The following is a 16,059-nucleotide window of genomic DNA, read 5'->3' on the forward strand; positions in this document are numbered from 1 at the left end:
TAATCGACAGTCATAAGGGGCAACAGGCCGGATTCCGAGGCTCCCCAATTTTTCTTATGCGTATGAGTCTCGTTGCACATGCGCAGCGACTGATTACCGACGGCGGTCGCAGTGAGAATTTAGATGCAAGGGGATTGACAGTCATTGTGTGTTTGTTTTAAGGTAACACTGCGGGTGGCTAGTCAAACGCCCATAGAACTCAACAATAAATAAATCTTTGCTCGTGCCATCTTTTTGAGCAATATTCTACAGCTGGTGGGTATGAGACTGATGTCCACTCGTACGTAAGGACTGCGTGCAGAGGCGCGGTAACATCTGTTAGGGACCTGTATGTAAATTTGACCTTGTTTAATCTTTGTCTGATTTTGTGCCACTTGCATAGCGAGAATAAGTAAGAATGATGGGTTATGGGACGTTACGTTGTTTGCAAAGTTGTCTTTCATGCCCCGTACTAATTGAGATTTGCGGTTACAGGTTAAGCGATGCTGCTAAAAAGGCCATTGAAGGCTTGGGTAGTAAAGAAGTTCGCAACTTGAAATTCCGGTCGCAGTTGGTTTTCTTGGGTATCAAAGGTGGTTCCGTCCCTGCAGATATTGAAAGAGAAAAGGTATGCTTGGAAAGAAACATTACAATGAAATCATTACTATGTAACAAACGTGTTGAATTGCATCTACATTGTAACGGGAGGTTCTAGAATCAGTCTAGAGCAGTGGCTGATTTTACCTATGAGCTGTAGCCCCCCCTCCTTCAGTAAAATACGCCAAGTCAGCTCCGTGTCAGTGAGCCAGATGCAGTCAGTGACTGCACTGGCTACACTGTGACTGACAGTGACTTCCTATTGGAAGTCCTTCTTGTCAGTCACCGGCAGGACAGGAAGTCCCATTGGGAGGTGTTATCTCCCTCTGGGACTGCCAGACCAGGCTACAATTAGCATAGAGCATGCTTCCAGTAGGAAGCCACTCCCTGCATTTTGGGCAGCCCTATACAGCTTCTATGGGCTGCAGCTGATGCAGTCCATAGAAGCCACTGTTTTGGCCTCTTGTGTGCATATGTCGCTCTCAGTGTCTGCCAGACCCATAGTGCAGGCGCCGGTGCTGCCTTTCTCATCTCCGTGCATTGCACAGGTAGCGGCAGCCCCCTTCCTGTCAGAAGGTAGAAGCCGCCGCTGGTCTAAAGTCAGACATACACAATGGCTTGACTAGGGCCTGCGACACTCTTCCCCGCTATAAGCTCCCTCTGCGGGGGAATGGAGGGAAGGGATCAAGTAAAGGTGTGGCCATAAGAATGTAGGGGGGATGAGGGACCTGAGCCCCAGTGTGCTAGTAGTAATAGCTGCTACATGGTCCATAGTTGGATTGTGCTTTGTGCTCCAGACAATGTCTCACTCCTCTGGTTTACTGAAGCTTCCTCTAGTGGTCAGCTTGCCCTGGCAATAACCAAGGTTCTCAGCTCAATGTGAAAGTAGTCATAAAATTTACAAACTGAGCGCAGTAGATTGTGTACATAGAAGAATAATGAGCAGTGACTTATCCAAAAATGATCAGCGGGGTGAATTTGTGCAAAAAATAAAAATAAAATCATAAACCAGAAGTCAAATAGAGTTTATAAACAGCCTCTTATCAGCAAGACCTTCTGAGACACTCGTATCTGAGCCAAACAACGGAAATGGTCTCATCTGCAGTTTCCCTATTTGGATTAATCAATCTCCATGGACTTCACAAAGGTCTACAGTGAAAGCAATAAACCGTGGTGTAGTAACGTTCTCTGTATTACAGTCCAGTAGAAATGTATTAGACATGCATAAAGTCATGAGATGTTTCATGTTTTTAGCTGTAAGTGCATTTGGCATCATTTACCATCCGTTATCAACAGGTTTTATGAAAAATATTCTGCAAACACCTGAATGTACTAAAAATCACTTGCAGGGAGAGGGCCTGCAGCAGATATTGGAGAGGGAATGCCTCAATTATTTTCTCTATCGTCCTAGTGGATGCTGGGGTTCCTGAAAGGACCATGGGGAATAGCGGCTCCGCAGGAGACAGGGCACAAAAAGTAAAGCTTTCCGATCAGGTGGTGTGCACTGGCTCCTCCCCCTATGACCCTCCTCCAAGCCTCAGTTAGATTTTTGTGCCCGGCCGAGAAGGGTGCAATCTAGGTGGCTCTCCTAAAGAGCTGCTTAGAAAAGTTTAGCTTAGGTTTTTTATTTTACAGTGAGTCCTGCTGGCAACAGGATCACTGCAACGAGGGACTTAGGGGAGAAGAAGTGAACTCACCTGCGTGCAGGATGGATTGGCTTCTTGGCTACTGGACATCAGCTCCAGAGGGACGATCACAGGTACAGCCTGGATGGTCACCGGAGCCTCGCCGCCGGCCCCCTTGCAGATGCTGAAACAAGAAGAGGTCCAGAATCGGCGGCAGAAGACTCCTCAGTCTTCTAAAGGTAGCGCACAGCACTGCAGCTGTGCGCCATTTTCCTCTCAGCACACTTCACACGGCAGTCACTGAGGGTGCAGGGCGCTGGGAGGGGAGCGCCCTGGGAGGCAAATGAAAACCTATTTGGCTAAAAAATACCTCACATATAGCCTCCGGGGGCTATATGGAGATATTTAACCCCTGCCAGAATCCACTAAAGAGCGGGAGACGAGCCCGCCGTAAAAGGGGCGGGGCCTATCTCCTCAGCACACAGCGCCATTTTCCTTACACAGCTCCGCTGGTCAGGACGGCTCCCAGGTCTCTCCCCTGCACTGCACTACAGAAACAGGGTAAAACAAGAGAGGGGGGGCAAAATAGTGGCAAAAATTATATTATAAAAGCAGCTATACAGGGAGCACTTATTATAAGGCTATCCCTGTCATATATATAGCGCTTTGGTGTGTGCTGGCAGACTCTCCCTCTGTCTCCCCAAAGGGCTAGTCGGGTCCTGTCTTCGTTAAGAGCATTCCCTGTGTGTCTGCTGTGTGTCGGTACGTGTGTGTCGACATGTATGAGGACGATATTGGTGTGGAGGCGGAGCAATTGCCAAATATGGGGATGTCACCTCCTAGGGGGTCGACACCAGAATGGATGCCTTTATTTATGGAATTACGGGATAGTGTCAACACGCTAAAGCAGTCGTTTGACGACATGAGACGGCCGGACAATCAATTAGTGCCTGTCCAGGCGCCTCAAACACCGTCAGGGGCTGTAAAACGCCCTTTGCCTCAGTCGGTCGACACAGACCCAGACACAGGCACTGATTCCAGTGGCGACGGTGACGAATCAACCGTATTTTCCAGTAGGGCCACACGTTATATGATTTTGGCAATGAAGGAGGCGTTACATTTAGCTGATACTACAGGTACCACTAAACAGGGTATTATGTGGGGTGTGAAAAAACTACCTATAGTTTTTCCTGAATCAGAAGAACTAAATGAGGTGTGTGATGAAGCGTGGGTTGCCCCCGATAAAAAGATGCTAATTTCAAAGAAGTTATTGGCTTTATACCCTTTCCCGCCAGAGGTTAGGGCGCGCTGGGAAACACCTCCTAGGGTGGACAAGGCGCTCACACGCTTATCTAAACAAGTGGCGTTACCCTCTCCTGAGACGGCCGCACTTAAAGATCCAGTAGATAGGAGGATGGAAAATATCCAAAAAAGTATATACACACATGCAGGTGTTATACTACGACCAGCTATAGCGACAGCCTGGATGTGCAGTGCTGGAGTAGCTTGGTCAGAGTCCCTGATTGAAAATATTGATACCCTGGATAGGGACAATGTTTTACTGTCTTTAGAGCAAATAAAGGATGCATTTCTTTATATGCGTGATGCACAGAGGGATATCTGCACACTGGCATCACGGGTAAGTGCTATGTCCATTTCGGCCAGAAGAAGTTTATGGACGCGACAGTGGTCAGGCGATGCGGACTCAAAACGGCATATGGAAGTTTTGCCGTATAAAGGGGAGGAGTTATTTGGAGTCGGTCTATCAGATTTGGTGGCCACGGCTACAGCCGGGAAATCCACCTTTTTACCTCAAGTTACTCCCCAACAGAAAAAGACACCGACTTTTCAACCGCAGCCCTTTCGTTCCTTTAAAAACAAGAGAGCAAAGGGATATTCATATCTGCCACGAGGCAGAGGAAGGGGGAAGAGACAGCAACAGGCAGCTCCTTCCCAGGAACAGAAGCCCTCCCCCGCTTCTACAAAAGCCTCAGCATGACGCTGGGGCTTCTCAAGCGGACTCGGGGGCGGTGGGCGGTCGTCTCAAGAATTTCAGCGCGCAGTGGGCTTACTCGCAGGTAGATCCCTGGATCCTGCAGATAATATCTCAGGGATACAGGTTGGAACTAGAGACAGATCCACCTCGCCGTTTCCTGAAGTCTGCTTTACCAACGTCCCCCTCCGAAAGGGAGACGGTCTTGGAAGCCATTCACAAGCTGTACTCTCAGCAGGTGATAGTCAAGGTACCTCTTCTACAACAAGGAAAGGGGTATTATTCCACTCTATTTGTGGTACCGAAGCCGAATGGCTCGGTAAGACCTATTCTAAATCTGAAGTCATTGAACCTGTACATAAAGAAGTTCAAGTTCAAGATGGAGTCACTCAGAGCAGTGATAGCGAACCTGGAAGAAGGGGACTTTATGGTATCCTTGGACATCAAGGATGCGTACCTCCACGTTCCAATTTACCCCTCACACCAGGGGTACCTCAGGTTCGTCGTACAAAACTGTCACTATCAGTTTCAGACGCTGCCGTTCGGATTGTCCACGGCACCTCGGGTCTTTACAAAGGTAATGGCCGAGATGATGATTCTTCTTCGAAGAAAAGGCGTATTAATTATCCCATACTTGGACGATCTCCTGATAAGGGCAAGGTCCAGAGAACAGCTAGAGATGGGATTAGCACTGTCTCAAGAAGTGCTAAAACAGCACGGGTGGATTCTGAATATTCCAAAATCCCAGTTAATGCCAACAACTCGTCTGCTGTTCCTAGGGATGATTCTGGACACGGTTCAGAAAAAGGTTTTTCTCCCGGAGGAAAAAGCCAAGGAGTTATCCGAGCTTGTCAGGAACCTCCTAAAACCAGGAAAGGTGTCTGTACATCAATGCACAAGAGTCCTGGGAAAAATGGTGGCTTCTTACGAAGCAATTCCATTCGGCAGATTCCACGCAAGAATTTTCCAGAGGGATCTGTTGGACAAATGGTCAGGGTCGCATCTTCAGATGCACCAGCGGATAACCCTGTCTCCAAGGACAAGGGTATCTCTTCTGTGGTGGTTGCAGAGTGCTCATCTATTGGAGGGCCGCAGATTCGGCATACAGGATTGGATCCTGGTGACCACGGACGCCAGCCTGAGAGGCTGGGGAGCAGTCACACAAGGAAGAAACTTCCAGGGAGTGTGGACGAGCCTGGAAACGTCTCTTCACATAAACATTCTGGAACTAAGAGCAATCTACAATGCTCTAAGCCAGGCAGAACCTCTGCTTCAGGGAAAACCGGTGTTGATCCAGTCGGACAACATCACGGCAGTCGCCCATGTGAACAGACAGGGCGGCACAAGAAGCAGGAGTGCAATGGCAGAAGCTGCAAGGATTCTTCGCTGGGCAGAGAATCATGTGATAGCACTGTCAGCAGTGTTCATCCCGGGAGTGGACAACTGGGAAGCAGACTTCCTCAGCAGACACGACCTTCACCCGGGAGAGTGGGGACTTCATCCAGAAGTCTTCCACATGCTGGTAACCCGTTGGGAAAGACCAATGGTGGACATGATGGCGTCTCGCCTCAACAAAAAACTGGACAGGTATTGCGCCAGGTCAAGAGATCCGCAGGCAATAGCTGTGGACGCGCTGGTAACGCCTTGGGTGTACCAGTCGGTGTATGTGTTTCCTCCTCTGCCTCTCATACCAAAAGTATTGAGAATTATACGGCAAAGAGGCGTAAGAACGATACTAGTGGTTCCGGATTGGCCAAGAAGGACTTGGTACCCGGAACTTCAAGAGATGATCACGGAAGATCCGTGGCCTCTACCTCTAAGGAGGGACTTGCTTCAGCAGGGTCCCTGTCTGTTTCAAGACTTACCGCGGCTGCGTTTGACGGCATGGCGGTTGAACGCCGGATCCTAAAGGAAAAAGGCATGCCGGAAGAAGTCATTCCTACTTTGATTAAAGCAAGGAAGGAAGTAACCGTGCAACATTATCACCGCATTTGGCGAAAATATGTTGCGTGGTGCGAGGATCGGAGTGCTCCGACGGAGGAATTTCATCTGGGTCGATTCCTACATTTCCTGCAATCAGGATTGTCTATGGGTCTCAAATTGGGATCTATTAAGGTTCAAATTTCGGCCCTGTCGATTTTCTTCCAGAAAGAATTGGCTTCAGTCCCTGAAGTCCAGACTTTTGTTAAGGGAGTGCTGCATATACAGACTCCTGTGGTGCCTCCAGTGGCACCGTGGGATCTCAATGTGGTTTTGGATTTTCTAAAATCTCATTGGTTTGAACCACTAAAAAATGTGGATTTGAAATATCTCACATGGAAAGTGACCATGCTACTAGCCCTGGCTTCGGCCAGGAGAGTGTCAGAACTGGCAGCTTTATCTTACAAAAGCCCATATCTGATTTTCCATTCGGACAGGGCGGAACTGCGGACTCGTCCGCATTTTCTCCCTAAGGTGGTGTCAGCATTTCATCTGAACCAGCCTATTGTAGTGCCTGCTGCTACAAGTGACTTGGAGGACTCCAAGTTACTGGACGTTGTCAGAGCATTGAAATATATATTGCAAGGACAGCTGGAGTCAGAAAATCTGACTCGTTGTTTATATTGTATGCACCCAACAAGATGGGTGCTCCTGCGTCTAAGCAGACGATTGCTCGTTGGATCTGTAGCACAATCCAACTTGCACATTCTGTGGCAGGCCTGCCACAGCCTAAATCTGTAAAGGCCCACTCCACAAGGAAGGTGGGCTCATCTTGGGCGGCTGCCCGAGGGGTCTCGGCATTACAACTTTGCCGAGCAGCTACGTGGTCAGGGGAGAACACGTTTGTAAAATTTTACAAATTTGATACTCTGGCTAAGGAGGACCTGGAGTTCTCTCATTCGGTGCTGCAGAGTCATCCGCACTCTCCCGCCCGTTTGGGAGCTTTGGTATAATCCCCATGGTCCTTTCAGGAACCCCAGCATCCACTAGGACGATAGAGAAAATAAGAATTTACTTACCGATAATTCTATTTCTCGGAGTCCGTAGTGGATGCTGGGCGCCCATCCCAAGTGCGGATTATCTGCAATAATTGTACATAGTTATTGTTAACTAATTCGGGTTATTGTTGTAGGGAGCCATCTTTCAGAGGCTCCTCTGTTATCATACTGTTAACTGGGTTTAGATCACAAGTTGTACGGTGTGATTGGTGTGGCTGGTATGAGTCTTACCCGGGATTCAAAATTCCTCCCTTATTGTGTACGCTCGTCCGGGCACAGTACCTAACTGAGGCTTGGAGGAGGGTCATAGGGGGAGGAGCCAGTGCACACCACCTGATCGGAAAGCTTTACTTTTTGTGCCCTGTCTCCTGCGGAGCCGCTATTCCCCATGGTCCTTTCAGGAACCCCAGCATCCACTACGGACTCCGAGAAATAGAATTATCGGTAAGTAAATTCTTATTATTTGATAAATAGGCCCCTAAATGTAATCTTTGTTTCTGCCCCTATAAACCCCTGAACACACGTGTTCTTCTGCCTGGAGTCATTTTGTGGGATATGAAAGTAACAGGCTTTCAAGTTTCCCTCCCCCCCCATATCTAAAGTATAATGGTATTACTAACATCCTGATCAGTGAGAGGCTGGGCGGAGGCTCTCTGCCACCCGCAGTACAGACGCTTGCCTCTAGTGTTTGCGGCAAGAAAATTAGGTTTCTCTAGAAGTGGAGGTCTGCCTAGAACTTCAGAAGGGACCACTGTGATGCTATCACTCCCCTGCGTCCCCATTCCAGTATTAGGAAGGTTGAGAAGTCTGCTAATGTAACCAAACCTATGGAGTAAAAATGCCATATTAAAATGATCCTGTCTATAGAGTAAATTACTGCTGGTTAGTGAGTCAGGAGCCACTGGGGACAGTCCAATTCAGCCCGATAGTTGCGATGTGTAATTCCGGGATGTTGCATTGCAGAAGGCAATGTTGCAAGTTGTTCTTTACAATCCACGAGATGCACAGGAAAACTTGTGGTGTTCAGGGAACCGTATATGAAAGTATAATGTGCAGCCAAACATGGAACTTGCTGTGGTTAGAATGTGGTCTGTTTGACAGGGTTGTATGTACAGGGTTACCATAAAAAAAAAAATAGACAAATTCAACGTTTTATGTAAACCAAAGTATTATTGATATAGACAATACTTGCGTGGATATGTCACCTATGGAAGTTTCTATGACTATGGTCCGAATGTTCTATGTGTGAGTCTTTTGTCACAGGACCGATATCCGTGCGATAATCCAATTCGTTCCAAACGCACCGGAGCATGTCCATGTCAACACTCGCATCGCAACAGCTAGTGTGATGCCTTGCTTCAGACCGTTTACACTTTCAGGAAGTGGCGAAACAACAAAAAAAAAATCACAGCTAGGATGAACGTTTTTACGGCTGCAGCTATTCAAGACGTCAGCATCGCGTGAGCACCCTTGCGTCATGTAAGCAAAATAGCTGCTACGCCGGTAGAGAAGGCTTTTATTTGTGCTAGAATTAGTGAAAACAAACTCGGTCACTGTTGTACAGGGGCATCTTGGAACACAATATGGGAAATCGCCACCAACAAGGCAATCCATCTATGACTGGAGCAAGAAATTTACGAACAGTGGTTGTTTATGCAAAGGGAATGTTCTGGAAGCCACCTGTATCAGAGGAACAAGCGGCTCGTGTCCGTGAGATGTACAAGCATTTACAGATCCCACGACAGACTGTATGGAAAATTTTGCTGAAACGTTTACAAATGTTTCGGTATAAGCTACAGTTACTGCAAAGTATAAGCAACAACGCCAGAATCCTACGTCATTCTTTCTGTGTTTGGAACGTATTGAATTATCATATTGATATCAGTCATGTGACAAAAGGCTCACACATAGGGGGTCATTCCGAGTTGATCGCTAGCTGAAATGCGCACGTGCGACATACTTTCACAACAGCCGATGTAGTTTCACACAAGGTCTAGCGAAAGCCTTTCAGTCGCACTCCTGGCCGCAGAGTGATTGACATGACGTGGGCGTTTCTGGGTGTCAACTGACCATTTTCAGGGAGTGTTCGAAAAAACGCAGGTGTGCCAGGAAAAACGCAGGCGTGGCTGGGCAAACGCAGGGCGTGTTTGTGACGTCAAATCCGTAACTGAACTGTCTGAAGTGATCGCAAGCGCTGAGTAGGTCTGAAGCTACCCTGAAACTGCACAAAATTATGTTGTAGCCGCTCTGCGATCCTTTCGTTCGCACTTCTGCTAAGCTAAGATACACTCCCAGTGGGCGGCGGCATAGCGTTTGCACGGCTGCTAAAAACTGCTAGCAAGCGATCAACTCGGAATGACCCCCATAGAACATTCATAACTTAGTCATAGAAATTTACAGACATATACTACATACCAATGTAAGTATTTTGACTATGTCAATAATTCTTTGGTTTATATAAAACATTGAAAGTGTCTATTTTTTTTTATAGTAACCCTGTATTACAGACTTTTCCCACTTATAGATGTATATGTTACATACTGTATGGCATCGCGCAAAAACACCTGGTATTGGGGATAAGTACCCGTGGGTGTAGTACGGTTGACCGGCGGTCTCCTGACCGCCGGTCAGCTTACCGACGCCGGGTTCCCGGCAGCATACCGACGCCGGGATCCCGGCGGGGATGGGCGAGTGCAGCAAGCCCCTTGCGGGCTGGCTGCGCTCGCCACGCTGCGGGCTCGGTGCGGTCGCCACGGGTTCTATTCCCACTCTATGGGTGTCGTGGACACCCACGAGTGGAAATAGTCCCTGTTGGTCGGCATGCCGACCATCGGGACAGTGACCCGTCGGGCTGGTGGAGGAGGTCATATGACCGTCGGTCACATGAATACCACCCATACCCCTTCCCATCTGTTATCGCAGCTCCGGCAGACCACTTATCACGGATTATGCTTTGGGTGTCTAAGGCGCCCGAGGCGTAGTCCATGATAAACAACGGCATCGGGAGGAGGAGGGCGACGCATCGGAACTAATGGGATAGCCCCCAGTGATACAATTACCCCTCGGGTATTTGGATACCCCCGCAAAGAAGCTAATTCTTATTGTATAAAAATGATTACCAAACAACACAATGTTTGGAATGTCGATAACCTGAAGACTAGTAACTGGAAATCTGAAACGTTTTTTTTTTTTTTGTCCGCTACAGATCATCCACTCGGACAATTCCAGGAACCGATACAGTGGCTGGCCGGCGGAAATCCAGATCGATGGATGTCTACCGAAAAAATTAGATTGAAGCTGATCATACTTTTGCCAATTGTTTATAGACAAATGACTGGATAAACCAGGGAGGAAAACCAATGAGATCTGTGAAGACTTGGCTCAGCCAGGTCCAATTATTTTTGTATATTAATTCCACTGATGAAGAAAAAACTGTCTTAAATTTTTCTGACATCCGGGATGTTGCGATAGTACATCTAACTTTCTAATTCCTCTGGTATTTAGTACAATACGCAGGTTTCACCAATATTTTAGGAGTGTTTAGGAGTTTGTATGTTTATATGTACATTTTTTGAAGATGTTCTTCAGACTGACTAGATATTGGGCCTACAAGCTACGTTGGGCTTTTTTTAAATTGGAAACTGTCAGTGGAACGTCAATCAGGTGACTAATCGCTAAACTGTTCACTACATAAGTAATACGCTGGTGATGTCACATGAAAATCACGCCATTGTTTCTTTAAACGTAGACCCCAGCGGTCTAATTGTCCAAGGCGGTCAATATAAACTCTTTGATTGAAAGCCTGTCCACCACGTCCATAACTCTTTCCAGCATTAACTTACCCCGGGCCCTCTGCATACGGGTATTATATAAAATACTTGCCAACGTAAAAGCTGGTTAGAATTTTTCTTAAGTTTGCTGAAAAATACAAAATAAACATTCAGTTTTTATTTTATTCCCGGGGAAGACGGAGATGTCAGATGTTCTGCACATGATGCTTCATTTAAACAGATACATTGCAGAAGCAGAATTTAACAGTGGATTAGACCCAAACGGCTCACTTTAAAAGACAGGCTTGGGGTAGAGCAATGATCTTATAGGGTGGTACAGGTGTTATCGCTGCATCAGAGCACTTGGGTCATGGGTTCGATTCCGAGCAGGGCTCGGTCCAAGGGTTGGTAAATCTCCCCCGGAGACTTGTCCAGAAGGCACATATGAAGATTCTCCTTTGTGACTGTGGCTTGTAGCAATCTCATATACAACTCACATTCTCCCTATAGTATAGTAGCTGTTCTAATGTGAACAGGTAGCAGTTGATTTACAGACGGTCAAAATACCGACATTATGCCGACATGTTCAAAATGCCAACATACCGACATTTGAAAAGCGAACATGTCAAAATACAGACGTGCGTTTTTAAGGTAGTTTTGCTCCAAAACAGACTTGTTTATACGTTACCATCCCAGTGGACCTAGAGGGGGAATGTAATAGTGTGCCGAGTGCAGCGAGAGGACCTATGTCGACATTGACACAAACCCCCCCCCCAGAAAAACTCATGTCAGTATTTTCACATGTCGGCATATCAGATGTCTGTATTCTGACTATGTCAGCATTTTTAACATGTCGAATTAATGAATGTCAGTATTTTGACCGTGTCAATATTATGACTGAAGGTCAATGGCTGTCGGTATTTGTGTCCGTCGGTAAACCATACTGAACCCATGTGAACTTCCATTACCATAACTTGCCCTTTCTTAATAAAGGAAAAACAGTATTTTAAGTGAAAGGTCTATTTTCCTGAATTTTGATTAGGTTTATTTATTTGCTGAGCACCTTGTATAACAGGGACAGCTGGTGAAATTTGTACTTTTCTCTCTTTGGGGTCTACTGTATGTCATACCTAGTCAATCTGTCGGTGACGGGGCATGCTGTGGATTGTAGTTCTACAGCAGTGGATTTACGATTTAACGTCCTCTTATCTATGCGGTTGGGCTTTCTGTTAGTAGAACAGTACTGTGACAGCGTTGAGATGTGAGGTCCAGTAACTGCAGTATTCAGACATTTATTTAAAAAAATAAAATAAATAAATCATTCAAGACTTGGGTTTAAAACACATTGCAATAAATGTGAGCATTACTGACTGTATTCAGGTTAACTACACTATGTAGACAACAGTGATTGGACACTGACAGCAAATAGATGAACAAGATGTTATTGACGTCAGTACTTTGTAGGTCCACCATATGAAGTGATTACTGCAGACACCCTTCTTGGCAAACTGTCCACAAGTTCCTGGACAACTGCAGGTGGTTTTGCCATTCCGCCTTCAGTACAGTGACCAACTGCGGCACTGAAGAAGGTTGAGTCAGTTTAGAACACACCCATCACTCCAATTCGTTCCAGAAGTTCTCAGTGGGGTTAAGGTCTGGACTCTGAGCTAGCCATGTTCATCCAGGTTACCGAATTTTCTGTATACCAGTCCAGTGTCACCCTGGAAACATGACATCGCGCAGCCTACGATGATCCCCTTTTCAAACTCTGTTAGCTCCTTCCGGCTAGCCAGTTCGTCAGTGCCCCTCTACCAGTTTCATACCTTCATGAACGCTTGCCTGCTGCAGGAGCACACCATTTCGCTGGTGCGGCGTGGAGGTTTCCAATCACTTTTGTCTACATCATGTACAAATGACCACGATGATTTCTCAAGTACTTCATACCATCATATGTTTAATTTAATTTTCCATTTATGACATTGTTCTTTTCTACAACTTGGGATTAAAATGTAGTTTGGAAAAAAAACCAACAACAACCGTCCATTACTTTCAGTTCAACTCCAGTCCTCTGATCTGCCTGGGTTCCCATATGAAAGAGGGTATTTCAAAAAGAGGATTTGTAGATTAGGCTTGGTGAGCTTTACGTCTGAACTGTCTTCTGACCCCATCGTTATTCCAGTTTCATCTCACCAAGCTGTAACAGACTTCACTGCAATCCTACATCCTAAAATCGGTTGCCGGAGTGCTCTTTTTCATTACCAGTTATTGAGGGCTTGTCCAGTGCACAGAGGGCTGATTAGTTACCAGTGAACACATAAGGCAGTCTGTGGCATTAGTCATTGCCGATGAACATTGCTAGTCTGGCTGCTGTTCTGCCACCTAGGGCTTGAAATATTTAAATTGTTTACTTATGATAATCCTAGTCTGCTGCCTGCCTTGATCGTTGTTTGTGACCTGACCATCCCTGTCTGAATGCTGCCTGAGATATGACTCCTTGTTTGCCACGGGCCCCAAATCTTGAGTATGACCTGTCGATTTTTTTTCCCATTTCTGATTTTCACCCACTGTTAAATTTCTCTGAGACCTCATCTTCCAATACCACATTTCTATTATTGTCTGCACACGTCTACATAAACCTATGTCTATCGTGCAGAGAAGACTTGGCAGCATCTGTATGTAGGGTAAGGACAAGTAGGAATAAATGGCATTGGTAGTTGATGATGCTGGATGAGGGTCACAACCCAGAAATGTTTCAGAGCTGAAGGGTCCATCTTAATGTGTGCAACTATACCCAGAAGTTCCAAAAGTCAGGGACCTACAGTGTAAGCCATAATAGTGGAAGCTGTAGATAGTGCTGGACCAGTTTACTAGGAAACTTACCAATGCCACATTGCACCTGGACACTTGCATCTGCCATACCTTAACTTTTGAAGAGGTGATGGGATGAGTGCCAACCTCAGCTCAAGGTTCTGGCATGGATTTGGAGTGGTTCTATCAATCGTAAACTGCAAAGGAGGGAGAGTGGAAATGGTCCGTCCTATGGGCCTTAGCATATCTCCTGTATCAACTTTACTTAACAGAGGAAAACCTCAAAGAAAAGCAAGACCCCAGAAAGACTTTCTCGTGCCCAGTTTCTGTATTCCACCCTCCTTCTTCTGCCTTGTATTTTAGGAACGGGAAATACTGCGGACTTTCCTTTCTAGATATCTTTACATTTTCTTCAAATGCCTCCTGTGGTGTTAGCATATTTTCACATCCTCCCCTGTATCAGGCTCCGAGAGCGCTGCGGAGAGTCTTGGCCACCATTGTGATTATACAGTAAACATTAATAAGCAAGAGAGACATTCCCCGTCTCACAGGTGTATCTGAAATTGGGTCTGATTGAGTCACAGTTACATGAACACTCCCTTACAGGGCTCAGCCTACTCTTAGCGGACCCATCCCTTCTGTTGGGAGGCTAAAGTCTACGATACTCGTAAATCTATATATGTATATATATGTATAAACATATTTACTGATGTTATGTTGACATGTTACAATGTTGTCATAACAGGGCTGGATCTAGGCCTTGTGGTGCCCAGGGCGAAAAATAGGGGCGTGGCTTCACAGAGGGGGCGTGGTCAGTTATGCCCCCTGTAGATGTGCCCTCAGCAGTTGTGCCCCCAATACTGTGCCCCAGTAGCGCGATCACCCCCCCAAAAAAAATTTTTAAAAAAAAAATACCAACCATCTCCGTTCCTGTTTCCCGACCGCTGCTGTCCTCCATCTCTGGCCGCCGGTGCTGCTCCTTGGATCTATGGGAGAGACGTCATGACATCTCTCCCATAGCAAAGCATAGACACTAGAGGTCAATTATGACCCCTAGCATCTATGTGCCGCTCCCACAATGCCGTGCGGTGCGCAATGCCGTCATCGCGCACAGCACCGGGGGCACCACCAGTATCAGATCTTGCCACTGCGGCGGCGCCCTCCGGAAGGCGGCGGTGCCCTCTGGAAGACGGTGCCCCGGGCAAAAATCCTGCGTGCCCGTAGCAAGATCCACTACTGCGTCATAATGTTTTTCTTGTCCTTCTGTCTCTAACCATAACTCTAATACACACTCTACTTGTAACCCGAAGGTTAACCTTTAATGCTAACCCTAACAGCAACCCTAACCCGAAGCCTCCTTTAAATGTTGACATTATCAGAATGTTGAAATCTTCGATGTCTGCATTCTGTCAATGCTGCCATTTTGCAGGTGTCAAAATTAATAATTTTGATATTTTAGCCATGTTGACATCATCAATGTCAGTATTGTGTATATCAACATGGTGACTGTGTATACCTATCATGTTGCTATTATTATTGTTTTGCTTCCATAAATAACGTAATTCTCAGGATATTGCGTCATCGTGGCCCCATCCACTCGTAATAGAGCCACGATTCCCAGTGCATAAAAGATGTTTCTGACCTCACTGTACATCTATAATTTCTCTAACGTCCTAAGTGGATGCTGGGACTCCGTAAGGACCATGGGGAATAGCGGCTCCGCAGGAGACTGGGCACAAAAGTAAAAGCTTGAACTAGCTGGTGTGTACTGGCTCCTCCCCCTATGACCCTCCTCCAAGCCTCAGTTAGATTTTTGTGCCCGAACGAGAAGGGTGCATGCTAGGTGGCTCTCCTGAGCTGCTTAGAGTAAAAGTTTATTTTAGGTTTTTTATTTTCAGTGAGTCCTGCTGGCAACAGGCTCACTGCATCGTGGGACTAAGGGGAGAAGAAGCGAACTCACCTGCGTGCAGAGTGGATTGGGCTTCTTAGGCTACTGGACATTAGCTCCAGAGGGACGATCACAGGTTCAGCCTGGATGGGTCCCGGAGCCGCGCCGCCGGCCCCCTTACAGAGCCAGAAGAACGAAGAGGTCCGGTGAAATCGGCGGCAGAAGACGTTCCTGTCTTCAACTAAGGTAGCGCACAGCACTGCAGCTGTGCGCCATTGCTCTCAGCACACTTCACACTCCGGTCACTGAGGGTGCAGGGCGCTGGGGGGGAGCGCCCTGAGACGCAATAAAAACAGAAATACCTTAGGATGGCAAAAGAAATACATCACATATAGCTCCTGGGCTATATGGATGTATTTAA

The 16,059-nt window shown here is 46.7% G+C and overlaps 1 protein-coding gene across 1 annotated transcript in view; it reads left to right on the forward strand.

Moving 5' to 3' along the window:
- Positions 1–12,268, forward strand: part of FAM3B (FAM3 metabolism regulating signaling molecule B) — a 142,644-nt gene extending 130,376 nt beyond the window's left edge. Inside the window, exons 7-8 of the mRNA XM_063956598.1 lie at positions 475–607; positions 10,378–12,268. Coding sequence (XP_063812668.1) covers positions 475–607; positions 10,378–10,467 — 223 coding nt within the window. The 3' untranslated portion in view covers positions 10,468–12,268. The remainder of the gene's footprint in view (positions 1–474; positions 608–10,377) is intronic.
- The last annotated feature ends 3,791 nt before the right edge of the window (positions 12,269–16,059 follow it).

This window comes from Pseudophryne corroboree, chromosome 2 (assembly GCF_028390025.1).
Source record: "Pseudophryne corroboree isolate aPseCor3 chromosome 2, aPseCor3.hap2, whole genome shotgun sequence".
Lineage (NCBI taxonomy): Eukaryota > Metazoa > Chordata > Amphibia > Anura > Myobatrachidae > Pseudophryne > Pseudophryne corroboree.